Source organism: Cucurbita pepo, chromosome 1 (assembly GCF_057944985.1).
Source record: "Cucurbita pepo subsp. pepo isolate OVF chromosome 1, ASM5794498v1, whole genome shotgun sequence".
NCBI classification, from domain to species: domain Eukaryota; kingdom Viridiplantae; phylum Streptophyta; class Magnoliopsida; order Cucurbitales; family Cucurbitaceae; genus Cucurbita; species Cucurbita pepo.
This window is the reverse complement of record NC_141798.1, coordinates 7441869-7459982: the sequence shown is the minus strand read 5'-3', so window position 1 is coordinate 7459982 and position 18114 is coordinate 7441869. Positions and strand designations below refer to the sequence as shown.

Here is an 18114-nt window from a genome sequence, read left to right as displayed (position 1 = left end):
TGAAACAAAATAGAAAGATAGAAAGAAAAGGGGTGTGAGACGTGCCGCTGATAATTCACCATGGAAGAAGCTCTCCAACTGAAATGGCGCGAAATTAGTGGGACTGCACACCTTGATTGCACCATACACCACTTTCTCTCTCTTTTCTCTCTCTCTTCTCCTCTGTTCATCCCTTCAAATCTTCAATTTTCTGTTGGACAAACCGCATCCGTAGCGAACTTCCCAACTTCCCAAACCCACGAAATAAATGTAAAAATAAAACCGAACATTCATTCAAATCTCCCGTTTCAGTTACACATTCTGCTCTGCACAGAAGACGAAGGGGGAAAACTCGAATTTCTATTCAATACCTCCAAATTTCGAACTGGGTTCTCGTTACTTTCTTCTCTCAGTCTCCAATGCTCTGGAATTTCCGATGACTTGGTGAAGACTTTGCGTATAATGGTGTTGGGTGTGGCGGTGGATTTTGAGGGCTCATAAAAATGGACAATGTTGCGTCCCCTCTTACCGCCATAGCCGAGTCCTTCGAATTGCTTTCCAAATTAGTGGTTTCTTTGAAGGATTCCTCTGAAGAACTCCGATTGGATATGCTCTGTGATGCTTGTTCTCTGGTCTCTGTGCTTTTCAGTTCCCTTGGCCTCGCCTTCAAATTCGCTGAGTTAGAGTATGTCTCCAAGGTTATATTCCTCCAATTCTTCGTCTTCTATTTCGTTTTTCTTATCCTAAAAATGGATGAGAGATGTTGGGAATTAGCAAAATGGAATTGGAATGAACCCCTTTTGATGGTTTGTTGTTTCAGGTTCACGATCTTGCGGAAGCTTCCAAGAAGCACGTGACTGTGCCTACAATACTTGATGCTGATGTTGCAAATGACACAGTTAAGACACCCGGAAGCCATTCTCGCAATCTGCGTCGAGTTAGACAAGGATTGGACCTTATTAGAGCTCTGTTTGAACAGTTCATGTCCACTGAGTAAGTTATGGCCTCTTTTTCTCTTACTTTCTGCAATCAAGATGGAAGGAGTTGTGTTCTTGTTTTGATGCCCCTGCCATTTCTTTTGCTGGTTGGTTGGTTGTGTTCCTTTTGAATCTGCTGTGCCTTGATCTTTTGTTTTTTGGAAGGATTAATGTCTGAAGTGAGCGTGGAATGATCATTTCCTTTGTTGTCAATGGTTCTCAGAAGCTCATCAAAATTTGTTGAATGTTTTTGGACAAATGAACGAGCGAACAAGTTCCTAACGAGATTAAAAATTGAAAATCATTTCTAACCTTCTTTATTCCAAACAGAGGGTAAATAAATCTTAATTTGTTATGAACATCGTTAGTGTTATGATATTGTCCACTTTGAATATAAGTTCTTATGACTTTTCAGTGTGCTTCCAGAAAAGACCTCATGCCTAGAGAATTCCTTACTTCCCTCGAGAGCCTCCCATGAGGCCTATGATGGAGCTCTTGAATAACCTCTCTCTTAATCGAGGCTTGACTCCTTCTCTGGAGCCCTTGAACAAAGTATACTCTTTGTTCGACACTTTGAGGATTCTATTGACATGACTAAGTTGGACATAACTCTGGTACCATGTTAGGAATCACGACTCTTCACAATGGTATGATATTGTCGACTTTGAGCATAAGCTCACACGGCTTTGCTCCGGGTTTCCCCCAAAATGCCTCATACCAATGGAGATATTCCTTCTCATAAATCCATAATCATTCCTTAAATTAGCCAATTCTTAACAATTAAGAGTAGTTAGTCAGGATACATGTTTAACCCAGCTAAGCTATGCTCAGGTTGACAACCGAGAGGCCATAACTTATTTGAATATCAGAAAGGGATGAACTTACTTATTAGCTTCTCACTTGTATCTTTAGTGAATACTCGTTAAGGGATGCGGCCTCAACAGCTTATGCCCAAGTTTGTGCACCCTACCACAGCTGGACAGTCAGAACAGCAGTTTCTGCTGGAATGTATACTCTTCCAACGAGGGAGCAGCTCCTGCTAAAGCTCAACGAGACCAGTATGCTTACTCTTCCTAATTATATAGCTAACTATGTCTGTGCCCACAAATAAGTTCACAGCACCTCTTTCACAATTGCAGATCAATCAGCAGAGAAGAAAATGAGAAGGTATATTGATGCATCCGGTCCGGTCATAGAATATATTGACAATCTTTACATTTCTAGGAAAATCACCTTGGACTGGTGACTTTCACCTCCTTCCATAGGCAACCCATTCTTCACTATCCTGTCGAAGCAGCTGCTCATCTCAACTGAGATGGTAAGGAGAAAAAAAAAAACAAAAAAAGAAGAGCCTTTTGAGGAGCTCTTCAAACAGATTATACATTATATGTCGAACACTTTCATAAAAGTTTCTTTGTAATACACATTTTGTTTAGTGTTATTGTCTGTGTATAGATATTTGAATTCATAACATGTCAGATTGTATCCGAATATCAGATAAATCTTGCTGCTTTTAGGTCTTTCAATTTGAGTATAAAGCAAAAGAGAAACATGGCGAATTTTGGATAAGTGGAAGGAAGAAAATGATTTCACATAAACTAATGTGCTTACTAACCATTCACAGGAAGCACTTCTTTAAACATCTAAAGAGAGAGGCACAAGTTTAAAGGTAAGAAGCTGCTTAAGAACCAACATCTAAACAATTTTTCTTCATCCAATGAGTTTCTACCAACACATTTCCCGTACGCAATAACTTAGAAAAAGTAAATCAACTCATTATTGTTCTTCAAATCTTCTAGAAATAAAATAAATTTGAAGTGTAACGAAATAAAGTATCCATAGGACCTCCTGGCTCCTGCACAAAAAGTATTCCGATGGGACTCTGTTTAACTCAAACTTACATCATTCCGTGGCCAAAAAGAAAAAAAGATTTTGCCTGTTCTTCTTGCAGTCAGTTTAATTGATGTTGAAACTTGCAAATGAAGACTTTCTACAAGGTCAGGCTTTCTGGATTCTCAACTATCTTTGCGAAGGTCTGAAGGAAGGCAGCCAAGTCAGCACCATAAACTATTCGGTGATCAGCGGTCACATTCACCTGCCAAATGCAGAATTTGCCAGTCAGTTCAGTTTCACAGAATGCGTCTATACACTAGAAAGAATTTCTGCCAGCATTCACTAGACAAGAAGCTTTGCACACCACACCAGAACAAGAGAAAATAATTGTGGAATGAATAAGAGGAACAGAGAAATTTTACCAGCCTCTACATTGTGGAGATATGAAACATCATTATGAATGTAGCTATCTCTAATAATGTCCAGAGGGGCAAGTTTTGCACCTTCAATCCAATTCAAGAAACTTTTGCCTATGTTATGTCTGGTTGGCCATTTTTCAAAAACAAAGAAGTGGAAATTTGTGGTTACATGGGTTTAGGCCTGTGTGTTGTATGCCAACCAACATTAGGCTGGTCGGCCCACCTTAGGGTCCTCAGTTCACCAACCAACATAAAATCATAAATTCAGTGGCTTCAAAACTGACAAACCGAACTGAAGATATCACAGTAAGAAAAATAGGACAGGGCACCAAAGACACTTCCATCCGGTTGGCCACAGTTAAAGGAAAGAAGCATTACTTCAAATCATAAATAGTTAGGGGAATATATATCCAATCTTGAGCAGGTCATGGCCAAAAGGATCAAAATCGATGTTCGTAAGGGTAAGAGAATCCTTTCTTGGGAAGACTTAAGGAAAGGTTAAGTGGCTTTCCCTGCCTACTTTCACATACTCCACTCTTTCTTGGAAAAGCATCTTGCTTTTATTAGCCAATGCTGCATTCCCTCTTCTTGATGGAACTTGAATATCAGAAGGAATCTTAATGATAGAGGCTAAATGACTTCTCCTTGGACACTAGTGATGCCTCCTGGGACGATACAAGGACAAATCTGACCTCTTCTCTAGAAAACCCTCTGCTTTCTCTCCAAGCTAGGTTACTACTATATAAAACATAGCAGTAGATATGAGATAGTAAAAAGATACAGATCTCATTACTATCAATCAAACACTTGTAGTTCATTTTCGAGAAAATAAAATTAGTTCCTGTGTAAACTTAAGCATAGCCATGACGTATTCCCACGCTTTCCATTCCTCTGCTAAACTATTGTTAACAGTCCTTTGCAAAACTTAACCCCAAAAAACCCCCTTAAAGTAGATAACTTGGAACAGAATCAGAATCATTGTGTTGATCATGATCCATGAATAAAGTTCAGTGTAACTTAGATGGCTTATTGGCTTAATCAGTTCCTAACTAACCTTAAATTCAGCATTCATAATAAATAAAGATGAGAACGTAACAAAATGTTAGAAGAAACAGAACTCACCAACATTTTACTTTTCACGCTGAAAAAGCCATCAGAATCAGTGACAACAGTCGGCTTTGATGCTCCAACGGCCATGATAGCTCCCTGACGTAGTGTGAAATAATCAACACAAAACACAAAGGGACCAACAAGACCATATTGCCCATGTATAAGTAGTCTAACGCTCATTACTCACCTGGCCAGGAGGAAGTATAGCATCGAACCTGTCCACTCCAAACATGCCCAGATTGGAAAGAGTAAAAGTTCCTACAGGCAGTATAACTCAATTTTACTCTGTCTCATAGGTTAAGTACAACAAATAAATTCTCATGCCCGCAAACTCGAACAGAGAGAGAAGGAAGTGTTGGTACCTGAATTATACTCATTGGGCTGAAGCTGCTTGGATCTGGCTTTCTCTACCAATTCTTTCCATTTTTGAGACAGTAGGTAGAGGTCCAACTGCAATGAATAATGAATAAATAAGAAGAAACCCAAAAAAAACAATATCATTATCCGGGCATTGTACATCCAACGACATTAATACGCAATGTAATCAACTTGCCTTATCTGCATCCTGAAGAACAGGAGTTATCAACCCACCGTTGATAGCCACGGCTACTGAAATATTTATGTTGCTGTTATACGTAAAGCTCTTACCGTCTTTACAGCTTGCATTCACAACAGGATGCTGAGCGAGGGCCATTGCAGCAGCCTTGGCCAGGAGGGCAGTCATTGTGACACCCTTTGGTTTCACCTGAATCGTTGTAATACCCCAACTAGATGGTCAATAGTTTCCAAAAAGATGCAAAAGAAGCAAAAAGTCCAACTAAATCGTGTAAATATTTCATGTACCTTCTCATAGAGCGCATCAAGAGCATCAGTGGATACCGGATAACCAACTCGGAATGTAGGAACAGAGAGACTCTCCACCATATTCTTAGACACCGCCGCCTGCATTGTTGTGAATGGCACAACCGTTGAGCCCGGAACTGGAGGAGGCAAGTTGGAAGGAGCTGCAGTGGCTTTCGTTGGAGCAGCGGCAGCCACTGAAGCAGTCTCAGAAGCCACATTGCTTACAGCAGGCTTGGAAGGGGCAATTCCTGCTGCGGCCTCCACATCCGCCGGCGTAATTCGACCAAATGGACCAGTACCTGTTATCGATCCAATATCCACCTTGTGCTGTTTGGCTAGCTTCTTCGCCTGAGGGGTAGCCACAGTCTTCCTTGGTCCATCCGACGCAGCCATTGGCGGCGGAGGCGATGGCTGAGATGTCGCCAGAGCAGGACTAGAAGAGGGAGGCGGAGGAGAGGGAGAAACAGCAGCAGCAGGAGTCGAAGGAGCAGACGCAGATTTTGACGCGGCTTTAGCCTTAGCCTCAGCGACCTCCTCTTCAGTCTCGGCCAATAAACCAATCGGAGCTCCAACAGGGGCAGTTTCACCCTCTCCAACAACAATAGCAGCGAGAATTCCATCATAAAAAGTCTCCACATCCATATCCGCCTTGTCAGACTCCACAACGACGACACTCTCTCCTTTGGATAGAACGTCCCCTTCAGATTTGACCCACGAAACAATCTTTCCCTCAGTCATGGTGGAGCTTAGGGCAGGCATGAAAATCTCGCGGATCTTGGATTGAATGACGGGAATCCTCCGACGATAATTAGCGGGAAAGGAGGTGTATGAACGGGAAGAGCTCCATGGGAGGGGAGAAGAGATGGAAGAAGAGAAGGAAAATGAAATGGCGGTGGTATTGCTGGAGAGAGCAGCTCGAGAGAGGAACGAGTACGCCATTGGAGAAAGGAAAACGAACTGTTAGAGAGGGCGAAGAAGAAGAGTGGGAGATGGAAGAGAAGTATAAGAGAGAGGGCGGAGAGGACGAGGCGTTGGTTGGGGATTTGAGCTAACTCTCAACTATGTTTCCATCGCCCCCATTTGGCTCACTCAAACCTTTCATTTTTATTTTTATTTTTATTTTTTTTCTTCAATGAAGATTTTTAAATAATAATAATAATAAAACTATATTCAGCCATTATTTCATTTTAATTTTTGTTTTTTTAAAAATACCGTCAAATATATTACTAAACTTTAAATTATTTAATACATTAAAAAAAAATCTCTAAATATTATTGAGTACGTTTTGTATTTTTAAAATTTTATTGACTTATTATACATATTTTAAATTTAATAATTTTGTTGATATAATTTTAAATGTTAAATTTTCTACCTATCAACTCATACTAAACACAAATTTGAAAGTTTAACCGCTCCCCTCGTACATTAACAAGATTCATGTGTTATACACGCGTAGGCGGCATGTGTGGCTAAACGAATTTGAATATTTCACAAGTTATCTTCGATTGACAAAGGCAAACTTCATCTAAGATCCGACAAAGATATAAAGATGGACGAAAAATGAGTATGGAGATTGGGTTTTCCTCAAGGCTTCAATGCTTGTCGTGAATAATATCAAGATCATGACGCTGCACAGTTGAAAATATACGACTGTGACAATTGATATTAGAGCTACACTTTGTGTGTCTAGTCGGACGAGAAAGTCAGTTAGATGAACTTGAGGGTGGAACAAAGACAGCACAAGTGTGTCTCAATAGTGTTGATATCAACAGTGCAATTGTGTTGTTCTATAAAATATAACATAATATAGGACAAAATACATTTTTGGTCTCCGATAGTTTCAAGTTGATATCCATTTAATTCATCAAACTTTAAAATGTATACTTTAGTCCCTATTCAAACTTATAGTCTAGTAATCGGAGGAGTAGAGATTCAATTTGATGCCCTTTTGGTCCATGATCGAGTCATGTTCACTTTAAATATAATTTAACTTTCATTTAAATAAGCAATTCAGAGTAAATAATAGTTTTAAAAGAAAAAAAAGGGAATAAGTTTCAATTTTGTGATCGTCAGTCACCCTGAGTTAGATGTCCTCGTTCTGTTGTACTCATGATTCGTAAGATTGGCAAAAAGGCTAACAAGGTCAACTACGACTAATTCATTGTATTCAACTGTCGTGAATGTAGCTTTATCTATCACTGCAATTTTCATTTTTTTATCTGCAATCTTCATTTTTTTATCTGCAATTTAGTCGAGCTTATACATTGAAGATAAAGTAAATACAATGAATATTTGTCAAAAATATTTTATTTATATAAAATTATGATAAACTTGTCCGGTTTAATTATTTGATTCTCAAAAGAATTTTAATCACATTATATTCTATTAGACATAATTTTTGTATACATCATAAACAAGAATTAAACTCTTTTTGAAGCAAAATTCATATTAAGGATATTATTTAAATAAATAACAGTAAAATAATTATTGTAAGGCTGCCAGCTACAGTTATCTCTTCACGACACTCTGTTCGCGGGAGGCCTAAGACACCTACACAGCGAAAAGGTTTGAGAGTGAAACCCTAGATTTCTTACGACGCCGATGGCTAACGATACTGCTCACAGGAAGTACCGCCGATCTGCTTCAGATGAGGAGGACGATCGATCTTCGAAGCGTCACAAACACCGTCACCATCGCCGCCACCACAGACATCGTCACAGCAGCAATAAGAATGAAGAAGAAAGCTGCCGTGACCAGGAGGACAGTGTTCCTCCTGTTGCTAATCGTTGGTCTCGACCCCAAGATGACGTCGAGGAAGGTGAAATTCTCGAGGAGGATGAGTCCGGCGTTCGCGAGAATGAGAGCGCGATGAAGGAGGCGGATATGGAATTTGGGGAACTTGAAGCTGATAAAACTTCTGATAGAATTGGCCGACCCACTAAGGTAAGGTCCCAACCAACACAATTTTATGACAGTTTGACAAGTTGATTGTTGCTCTACTCGTACATTCTGTTTGATTGCCGTGAAAGTTTGAGAAAAGACTAGGATTGTTAACGTTTGAAAATCGAATGTAACTCGAAGGTTCGATTCTCTTAGAGAATGAACAAAGGCGTTTTTAACTGTCTGTGAACAATGAACAATGACCTTTACAGGTACATGTACCTTTCTTCGTTCGTGTCAGTTGTCAACTTTGGATTCATTTCTTGTATTTAATCTTATACTAAGATGGAACGGTGATGGTGACGTTTTTTTAGATTTACTCAGTGTTTCTTGCACATGTAAGAATATGATTACACCTCACGAATACAAGTGAAATGCAAAAGAAGTATCAGTAGGCGTTTCAATGAAGATTCAGGCTTGCATTTAATTTGTAAGATCTGGTTACGTGTTTTCTACTATGCATTTATACTGTCTGACTGTAATTTCTCTGGGATTTTGTAATGCAAGCATCTGCACTAAGTATTTAATCTATATTCGTTTTGCAGGAGTGTCATTCGGTGGATGAATCATCTAATATCGAGGCTAATTCAACTGTGAAGGAGGGAGCAGTAAACAGTCCTCAGGATCAGAAAACCTCGAAAGTGGACAGTAAGTTCTATAATTTAGATAAGGACAAAGGTGGCTCTTATCTAAAAAAGGACAGAGACAAGGAAATCAGGATGCTCGATCAAACCGAGTCTGACTGTAAGCATGGCAATGATGTTAGCTTTTCCATAAGTGAAATGACTGGAATTAAATACAATGATCTTGAATGTTGCCAAGAGGATCATCTCAAAGATGGTTATGATCATAAATCTATGGAGTTAGATGAGAGGCAGAACAAACAAATGTTGTCTCCTTCCAAAGGGGGTATTAAGAAAATAAGCAACAATGACCATGGAAAGGTGGCAACAGATGGAAGCACCTTGAGTTATTTGAAAAGGCCACAGTTAGAAAGGGCAGAAGACAAGTCTCAGGATTTGACGCCATCAACATCTCTTGATCGATTCATTGACACATCAGATTGCAGGAGTAGATCAAGGTCAAATTGTCATTCTAGGGGGCAATCTCATTCTCGTGAAACAGTAGAAGAGGAGGCAGAGTCAAGGAGAAGACATCATCATGGTTGGGATCACCCAATATTTGATGATAAAAGTAAAATTCATAATGACTTGGACGACGGTTATACTGATCGTGCTAGGAAAGAAGGAAGGCAACAAAGCAGGGATACGAAGGACAGACGGAGAAGTAAGACGGAGTTGGATAGGGACTGGTCAAAGGAAAATGAAATGGAAAAAACCAAAGATAAAGATAGGGGTATAGATAAGCAAAAGTATGATGAGAGAGAGAGAGGAAGAAGTAGGGATAGAAGAAAGGAGATGGAACAAAATAGGAGCAAGGAAAGAGAGTTGGAAAGGGATAGAAGGAGGGAAAGGGATGTCGAAAGAGATAGGAGAGTGAAGGAAAGAGAGGTGGAAAGAGATAGAAGAGTGGAGAGGGATAGGGAGGTGGAAAGAGATAGAAGAGTGGAGAGGGATAGAGGTTGTAGCAAGGAAAGAGAGTTGGATTGGGATAGAAGAGCAGAAAAGGAAAGATGTAGGAGCAGAGATAGAGAGGGTAATAGGGATAGAAGAAGAGAAATGGAAAAAGATAGGAGCAAGGACACAGAAGTGGATTGGAATGCGAGAAGAGATAGGGAGAGGGATCGGAATGACGATAAGGCTGAATATAGTGATAGGAATAGAGACAGGGAAAGGGTGAGAGAGATGCAGAAGGACCGGTTTAGGGATACAGAATTAGATAGGGAGAGACGAGACAATAGAAACAAGAATGAAGCCAGGGACATTGTAAGTAGTAAGGACAAGTATGGGAATCTTGAGCATGGCTATGCTAAAGGTTCTAAGCAGCCTAGGCATTATGATAATGAATCTGGTCAGGATGGGGGACAAGTTAATGCTGTTGGAAAGCATGGTAGTTTTAGGAGAATTAGTCTGGAAGGAGGTGAAGACAAGCTAGTGAGGTAATTTTTATTTTTATTTTTTGGTTACCTTTAGCTAGCATGAAATCCATCTTCATTTAATGGTTCAACTCCTCTTCCTGTATAGTGATCACGATGAGGAGGAAGAGGACGGAGACAGCATGTCATTTCAATTAGCTGATCAAGAAGAGGAGGATCTTAACAGAATCAAGGAGGAGAGTAGAAGACGGAGGCAAGCAATCTTAGAAAAGTACAAATGCCAGCAGTTGGAGAAACAAGTAGAGCCTTCTTTGAAGCAATCTGAGAAAGGTTAAATTTCTGCATTTACTTGGATTTGGACTACAATTATTTTCAATCAGGAAGTTATGATCAAAAAATATAATTAGAATCAATTTTATTAATTTAATAATAGTTTGATTTTAGAGTAGCTGAGAAACCAGCAAGTTTGGACTTACATTTTGCCAGCCTTCTGTGCATAGACTTGCCTTCTTCTCACTCTTAAGTTTCCTACTGTATAATCGTAGCATTTCACCCCTTCCTCCCCTCCAATTTCTTCTTTTTGTTGTCGAACAATTTACTGATAGGAAGTTCACTTTCCCACAATGAGTATAGCTTATTTAAGGATTAGGTTAATTTGTAAATCTTGTCTGTCTGCAATCTTGAGCAACTGAGTCTGGTTGGTTTTTGTTTGCCTTTTAGAGATGAGCTCAGATGATCTGATAGAGTTTAGAGACTTTGGTAGGTATGCACCTTAGATAGACAGTGTAGTAACTACCTCAATCTCACTTTAATACAGTGATTTATCTTGATCAGATAAGGATTCTGCAAATGATTCTTCTCAATCAGAAGCTGCTGCTCATGCTATTCCAAAATTGGTTGATGGGGCTGTGGATGATAGTGTTGCTGACTCATCTTTTGTTGTGGAGAAATCACCACATCAAAATGGAGTAGCTGCATCTGATAACACTGCTGGTACTAAAGGACTTGGAGAGGGGACTCCAAAGGTGCGCAGAATGCTCTCTTTTATTAGAGGGTAGATTCCTCTCTGTTTTTCTGAAAGTTTTTTCTGAACTTTGTAGTCTCTTTTGAGCTCCATTTATTGCAATTTTTTGCTCCATTAGTTATATTCTTTATTTTGAGAAGATGGATCCTTTTATAATTTTAAAATTTATTCATATTAATAAGTGCAGGCTGAGGGATCAGATGGATTATTCTGTGATGACATTTTTGGAGAAACACCTGCTGCAGTTCGTAAAATGGTATGAGAACCTATCCGTTTTTCAGTTTGACTTGTTTCATATTGTATAAGGGCATTTAGATATTTTGTTTCCTTCTTGTTGGCAGGGCAAAGGCGATGGTTTGCAGATAGAGAGGTGTGGCCTTCATGACAATTGGGATGATGCAGATGGATATTATAGTAAGTATATGGATATCTTTGGTATCTCGCCTGTACGGCTGACATTTATAGATGGTCTTCAATTCACTTGTTATTGTATTAATAATCATGGCTGCGGAATTTGTATGGTGAGAATTATAATTAAAATGGGAGTCACAGATTATATTATGGTGTGTTTAAATTTTAACAATACATCGTATTAGAAATATAACTATCAACATACACATCAATGGGATCCTTGGTCTTGCTTTAGCCTATCCAGAATCTTAATGCTGTTAACTTGCATTTGAGTCTCCAAAACAAGGATTATTTTGCCTCTGTGCTGATGCTGTCGATTTTAAAATGAGTGATATGTAAATTGTTACATTTCTGATCATCTTGGTTGGATCCACATTAAGCCCTCTGGTAATCTTGTGTAGTTGTTGACTGGTTAGTGTCATTCTTTTTATTGTCTTGGAGGAATTGCAGAAGAAACTGATCATTTATTTTAATCAACTTGTTGCTAATTTTTAGGTTCTATAATTTATTATTATTTTTTTTGCATTTAAAAAATGTATTTAATTCATATGGTCTTTGCTTATTCAACTTTTGTGTTGAATATAGACTATCGGTTTGGTGAAGTGCTTGATAGTCGGTATGAAATAGCTGCTGCTCATGGAAAAGGTGTCTTTTCAACTGTAGTCCGTGCAAAGGATCTCAAAGCTGGTCGTGGCGAACCAGAAGAAGTGGCAATCAAAATTTTACGTAGTAATGAAACAATGTATGTCTTGCTTGCTTTATTTCTAGTGATCCTATTGTGGTGTTCCTTTTGTTGCACGTTCAAGTACTTGATGCTCTATTGCATCCTGTGATGTACAGGTACAAGGCTGGTCTGGAGGAGTTGGTCATATTGAAGAAGCTAGTAGGTGCAGATCCAGATGATAAGCGTCACTGTGTTCGTTTTCTTTCAAGTTTCAAATATAGGAATCATCTTTGTTTAGTTTTTGAATCTCTTCATATGAATCTCCGTGAGGTCTTGAAGAAATTTGGGCGCAATATTGGCCTTAAGTTAACTGCTGTGAGGGCATACGCTAAGCAGCTTTTTATTGCCCTGAAGCATTTAAGAAACTGTGGTGTTCTACACTGTGACATAAAGCCGGATAATATGCTGGTATGTTTTCAAGTTTTGATTCTATTGAATTGGTTGATCTTATGTTTCTCACGATGCTTGATAAAATTTCCAGGTTAACGAGGGAAAAAATGTTCTGAAGCTTTGTGATTTTGGAAATGCGATGTTTGCCGGTAAAAATGAAATCACGCCATACCTTGTTAGCCGGTTTTATCGTGCCCCTGAAATAAGTGAGTTTTCTTAGTTCCTTTTTTTTTTTTTTTTTCTTTTTCCATCTGTTGAATCTGGTGGTCAAAATGGTGCACCTGTTTTCATATGTTATTGAACATTTCTTTCTCCAAGTAAACTCTAGTTCTAATTTTACTTTGCATGTTGCAGTTTTAGGGCTGCCATATGACCATCCAATGGATATCTGGTCTGTGGGTTGCTGTTTGTACGAGCTTTCTACAGGAAAAGTTCTTTTTCCTGGTCCTTCTAATAATGACATGCTGCGTCTACACATGGAATTAAAGGGCCCCTTTCAGAAAAAGATGCTTCGTAAGGTACATAGTTTTGTCCTCCAAAGGACAGGACAGGAGATTTTTTTTAATTACAATTTGTCTCTAATTTACGAGTTAAAGTTGTAACTTGTTTATTGCTAATTATGATTTTTCCTCTCCTATTGGTTTTACAGGGAGCATTTACTGAGCAACATTTTGACCAGGACCTGAACTTCCATGCTTCTGAGGAGGATCCTGTAACCAAAAAGGTAATTATTTATCCCTTTTTCTGATTTCGGGGTCCAAAGCCACCCCCTTGTGTGTGCTGTGCCACCAAAATTTACTGGAAATTTGCTGCGGTATATGATTACAATTTATTTATATTTTCTGGACATCAAAGTTTATTTTTGAAGTTTTTAGAGCAAATATCATCCGGTAAAAGATTTTAAACGCTGTTTTGTGCGTTTGTGTGTGAATGGTATTGCATTTTGAATGTGGCGCTACCTATGGCTGCCTTATCAGTACTGACTGAGATTTGAATTTTACTTTTGCAGACCATAAAGCGAATAATAGTCAATATAAAGCCTAAAGATATTGGATCAATTATTAGGGGATCTCCTGGTGAAGATCCAAAGATGTTAGCCAATTTTAAGGATCTTCTAGACAAAATTTTTGTGTTGGATCCAGAAAAAAGGATGACAGTATCACAAGCATTGAATCATCCATTCATCACTGGCAAGTGATCAATGCTGCTGCTTTTATGACACCAGAGTTCAGTAGATTTCTTGTAAATTATGACCTAATTCATACCGTTTCTAATCACTTGGTATTACCAGTCTTCTTTATGATGACCTAAGCTTCTGGCACACTTATGGGATGATTGAATTCAGAAGGGGTCATATTGGTCAAGAGTGGCGGGTTCTTTCAGTGGAATGTACTGTTTCTATTGTAAGACAACTTGCTGAAAGCGTTTCTTCGCCTTGTAATCATTTTTTATTGTGACCATTATGAAAATTTTGTCCATACTTGTTTTCCACATTATTTCTTTTATTTTGTACTTCAAACACCATTTCTGCAGTTGTGCTTGCAGGGAATAGTAAGGACAAAAAAATCTATTAAGTTTTAGTGCTTTGGTAAATAAAGTTTGTTCTTTTTTTGAAGATGGTTTGTGGTTTATATGCAGTGCTTATTTTTTATTTTGGTTTTTTATACAATACTTGGCGGTTTTCCTTACTAATATGGAGGCTGGCAAGATGTTATCTTCTGCTGTCCTCTCTCTCCCCACCTCTTTCTCTCGAGCCATTTTGTTTCTTGCTTTCAGGTTCTCAAGTGTCTAATATAGTTTTTCCTTCAGGATCTCTGCTTCTGCTCTGAGAGAACCTTCCAGTGCTTGAGTGATTTAGAGGCACTCTGGAGAAGGTACCTTGGTTTGTTTTTTTGGGAGAAAATTGTGACCGCGTTGATATTAGTTAAGAAGCCTGTCTTGTTATTTTCCTTGAGGTCAGATGCATGTGTATTTGTGATCATTATTTGTTTTATTATGCAAAACCTACACCAGTGGAGGGTGGTTGGAGAATGAGGATATGCTAGTAATCGATAAGAGGGTGTACAACAAGAACTTTTATTTATCACCTCTTTATATTATTTCATGTATAACAGTCTATTTAATGTGCAAGCGATTGTTATTCCATCCGAACCTTTTGAACTATTGATCATGCAGTAATCTTTGAAATGTTGCTTGGCAGTATTGAATCATGTTAAAATTTATTGTAGTCTTCAAAATTTATTTGACGTCTTTAGTTTGAATGAAACCTAATGATTGCATTGTACTGATCCATGGTATAGTCGTTTATGGAAGCACCCGCATTGGAGAGGTTAACCACTGTGGCACCATGTGAAGTAGTGTTGGAGTGAGTAAAGTAGTTATATGTGTGTTTTTTTTTTTTTTTTTTTTAATTTTAAAATATGTGTCATCAGAACCTACAAGTTTACTTTTAAAGGTTCATTGTCTCATTTGGATTTTGTTCTCTTTTTTTAGGGCGAACTGCATATCATCCCCATTATCTTGTAAGTATTTCCAATTCCATACAACTATTGCAAGGTTATAATATTCTTGTGTATGATTTCTTAGTAAAAGTGCAATGATGCAAGGTAGTAAAAATTTGAAGGATAATAGTTCGATTTCCTTTCCATCTTCAGGATATGATAAATACTTGTCTTACGCATAACAATTTGATTATAATGAAAGCATTAGACTATCAGATATCATGAACCAAAAAGCATTGAATGAATATGAAATAAATAGATGTTTTAAAATAGTAATGAATTTTTGTATCAATATTTATGGAAGTCTGACATATTTAAGGAAGTTTATTTTTATCATTGAAGTGTTACAGTGATTTAAATTTCTTCTATAATGTGGTCCATCATTTTGTTAGAAATAAGATGTATAAAAAATAGTGAACCATATGTATATCTGTTGGATAAAAAAGCTTTCAATTAGAGATGCGTGTATACAGAAGGATGATGATCAATCAACCCAAAAGCCTTCTGCAATTATTTCGAAGGTGAGATGGAAGTTACTAGAAATCATAAGTTCTGGTGTTCCTGTGGTAAGAATATTGTGATTAGGATTTTTTTTTTTTTTTTTTTTTTTTACATCACAAGTTGATTTCTTTGCCACTCAAATTAGATGGTTAAAGGAATAATTCTACTCAACAAATTACATTTACTTGTCCAGAAAATTCTACTAGGATTCTTATCCCTTTATTCATAGAGTGCAATCTATTTCATGCCGTGCCAAGAAGCTTGAGCTTATACTTGAGACCAAGAGTTTGAATTGTGAATTATTTTATTATCTTTTTAAAATTCAATAGAAAAATAATGAATAAATCTTAATTTATATAAAATAAGACTTCTGAAAATCAAAAGTCTGGGATTATGGGCTGGCCCGGACTTAAAAATAAGACTTTTGAAGAAAGGCCATACAAAATAGGTTATTTCTAGATGATTCAACATTTCGGAGGAGAAGAGTAAAAGATTGAAAATCAAATGGCCTTGTGAGATGCCTTTTGTTTCTGTGGTTTGGAGTGTTGGATTGTGAAGGTATTTATCAGTTATGAACACAATCCAATGAGGTTCTTTGTTTCGTTGCTGGAGGCTTTCTTGCGTGCTTGTTATAATCATTTCTCATGGTATTGACTACAAAGGTTTAATTATCTAGTTCATTTCACTGTTTGGTCTAGTTATGTCGATTATATTCAAGGTCACTCATTTCACTCTCCTCTATATAGCTTATTTAATGTTGCTTACTCTCTAATTACCTGTTTTGTGTAATTGCTTCTCCACAAGTGAATTCCTGAAAGTGATTGAAGTTCTTTTACTCCCCCTCCAGTATTGTTTATTTGACACCTACAGTTTAGATGATTTCAAGGTTTCAGAAAAATGCCCCTCGGGTTTGTTCAGTACTAATCCCTCTAGCTTGGATTGACTTGTTTATTCTCATACTATTATATTTGTTAACTGCCCGTTTTAAGTTTTATTCTGATATCAAATTCTGTTAGATTCTCAGTACGAATTTAATATTTGTAACTACACATTGGAATTGTAATTTGATCTTTTGTTCTGTCGCATCTTGGTTGGGATATCAGTTGCATTAATTAAGCACATGGTATATTGTTGGACTCATGCGTTAATGGCTTGCGTTTATTTTTAAAATCTTATCTGTTCTTCATGCCTGTTGATTAACTGGTCTTGTTGTCAGTTGGGTTTATTAGCAGAATATCTTGACTTGGCATATGTATCATCATGTTCATCCCCGTATCAGTTAGGATTCTCAAGTTCATAATGTTATGGACATTTACCGTTTTTTTTTTTTTTTTTTTTTTTTTTTTTTTTTTTTTGCGTCTTTTACATACTTGTTATACTAGTAATTTTTGGGATCTTAATTTGATTGCATTTAAGACAAGTGGATACACGTGCACGATAAGTAGTGTCCTGTGATAAATTTCAGAGTTCTTTACAGGCCTATTTCTTTCTGTTGCTGTATGTCTTTTCATCAAGAATTTCTTTTCTTTATTTGTATTGGCAGCATGAAGCCTAAGCCTAAGTCATTGCTCCTCTCTGCTTTCCATTAAGCAGCTTATACTCGTACTGTTAGAGGATGCTTAATGTCTGTCTTCATCCTACGGGGATTAACTTTCTAAGTACTTAAAATCTATAGTTTAGTACTGGTTTTTTTGTGCTGGTTAACTGTAATATTGGGTTAAAGCAGGTGCCGTATCTTGTGTTCTGTTGTGTCCAATGCTGTATAGTTTCCAATTTGATCTCCAATGAGGTGCGTATGGCTCGGTGTAATCAGAAGCATTGCTTGTCAAGCTCCCGTAAAAATTAGTTTCCAGGAGCAAGATGCTGGTACAATTTTCCCAGGGATTATCCCGATCACCTTCCCGTTCATCAGAATTGATCCCTATCTCTGAAGATGTTAGTTCATGTTGATAACACTGTACCAACCAAATTATGTGAATAAACCAGTTTTATTAATATATGTCCGTGAAATGCTTAATTTAATTCAACAGATGCAATGATATTATTGACTAGTCATTTTGCTAATCTTGATAGAGATGTGCTCATGATCTATCATTGTATAAAACTGTTTTTACAAAGAATCATTAAGCTAAATTCCTTTATCATTAACAGATACAAACTGAATGTCCTATCTAAATATCATCTATCTATCTATCCATTAATTACATTTTGATCCTTGGCCAAATTCCAGAAACAAAAACCACTTTTCTTAATTTTAATAAAGCAAAATAATCAAAAGGGTAATCTTCGTAATTAGCAAAAAAAATTCTGAAATTTGACTCTCTAGAATGGGCACTATTGACAAAAATGAGATGGAGAAAGGGCATAGTTGAAATTAAACAAATGCCAGAGGACTAAGACTGTAATAGAAATAGTCTTGTTGATCTTTTGGTTGTTTACAGCAAGAGGCAATATCCATGAAATTGT

The 18114-nt window shown here is 37.5% G+C and overlaps 3 protein-coding genes across 5 annotated transcripts; 2 read left to right on the top strand and 1 right to left on the bottom strand.

Moving 5' to 3' along the window:
• The first annotated feature begins 126 nt into the window (after positions 1-126).
• On the top strand, positions 127-2429 carry LOC111800004 (ACD11 homolog protein-like). Its single transcript, XM_023683577.2, has 4 exons — positions 127-677; positions 800-972; positions 1869-2014; positions 2096-2429. Exons 1-4 carry the CDS (start codon positions 483-485, stop codon positions 2200-2202), a joined length of 621 nt encoding a protein of 206 aa, XP_023539345.1. The 5' UTR covers positions 127-482; the 3' UTR covers positions 2203-2429.
• Positions 2430-2637: 208 nt separating this feature from the next.
• On the bottom strand, positions 2638-6229 carry LOC111799980 (dihydrolipoyllysine-residue acetyltransferase component 4 of pyruvate dehydrogenase complex, chloroplastic). Its single transcript, XM_023683540.2, has 6 exons — positions 5162-6229; positions 4872-5063; positions 4681-4768; positions 4506-4576; positions 4331-4414; positions 2638-3051 (listed from the first exon to the last, which is right to left on the bottom strand). The coding sequence occupies exons 1-6, from the start codon at positions 6098-6100 to the stop codon at positions 2947-2949; spliced, it is 1479 nt and encodes a 492-aa protein (XP_023539308.2). The 5' UTR covers positions 6101-6229; the 3' UTR covers positions 2638-2946.
• A 1419-nt stretch (positions 6230-7648) lies between these two features.
• On the top strand, positions 7649-17675 carry LOC111799955 (uncharacterized). 3 transcript variants are annotated; one of them, XR_015420288.1, is made up of 16 exons: positions 7649-8104; positions 8647-10160; positions 10246-10427; positions 10932-11122; positions 11309-11377; positions 11463-11535; positions 12118-12274; positions 12373-12415; positions 12536-12664; positions 12738-12852; positions 13001-13164; positions 13296-13370; positions 13656-14049; positions 14456-14520; positions 14947-15011; positions 15140-17675. XR_015420288.1 is itself a non-coding variant. In XM_087122174.1 (12 exons), the coding sequence occupies exons 1-12, from the start codon at positions 7763-7765 to the stop codon at positions 13842-13844; spliced, it is 3363 nt and encodes a 1120-aa protein (XP_086978300.1). In that variant the 5' UTR covers positions 7649-7762; the 3' UTR covers positions 13845-14261. The 3 variants fall into 3 exon arrangements, 1 of the variants encoding a protein (XP_086978300.1); XR_015420286.1 differs by having other exon boundaries at positions 12373-12664; XM_087122174.1 differs by lacking the exons at positions 14456-14520; positions 14947-15011; positions 15140-17675 and having other exon boundaries at positions 12373-12664; positions 13656-14261.
• Positions 17676-18114: the final 439 nt, after the last annotated feature.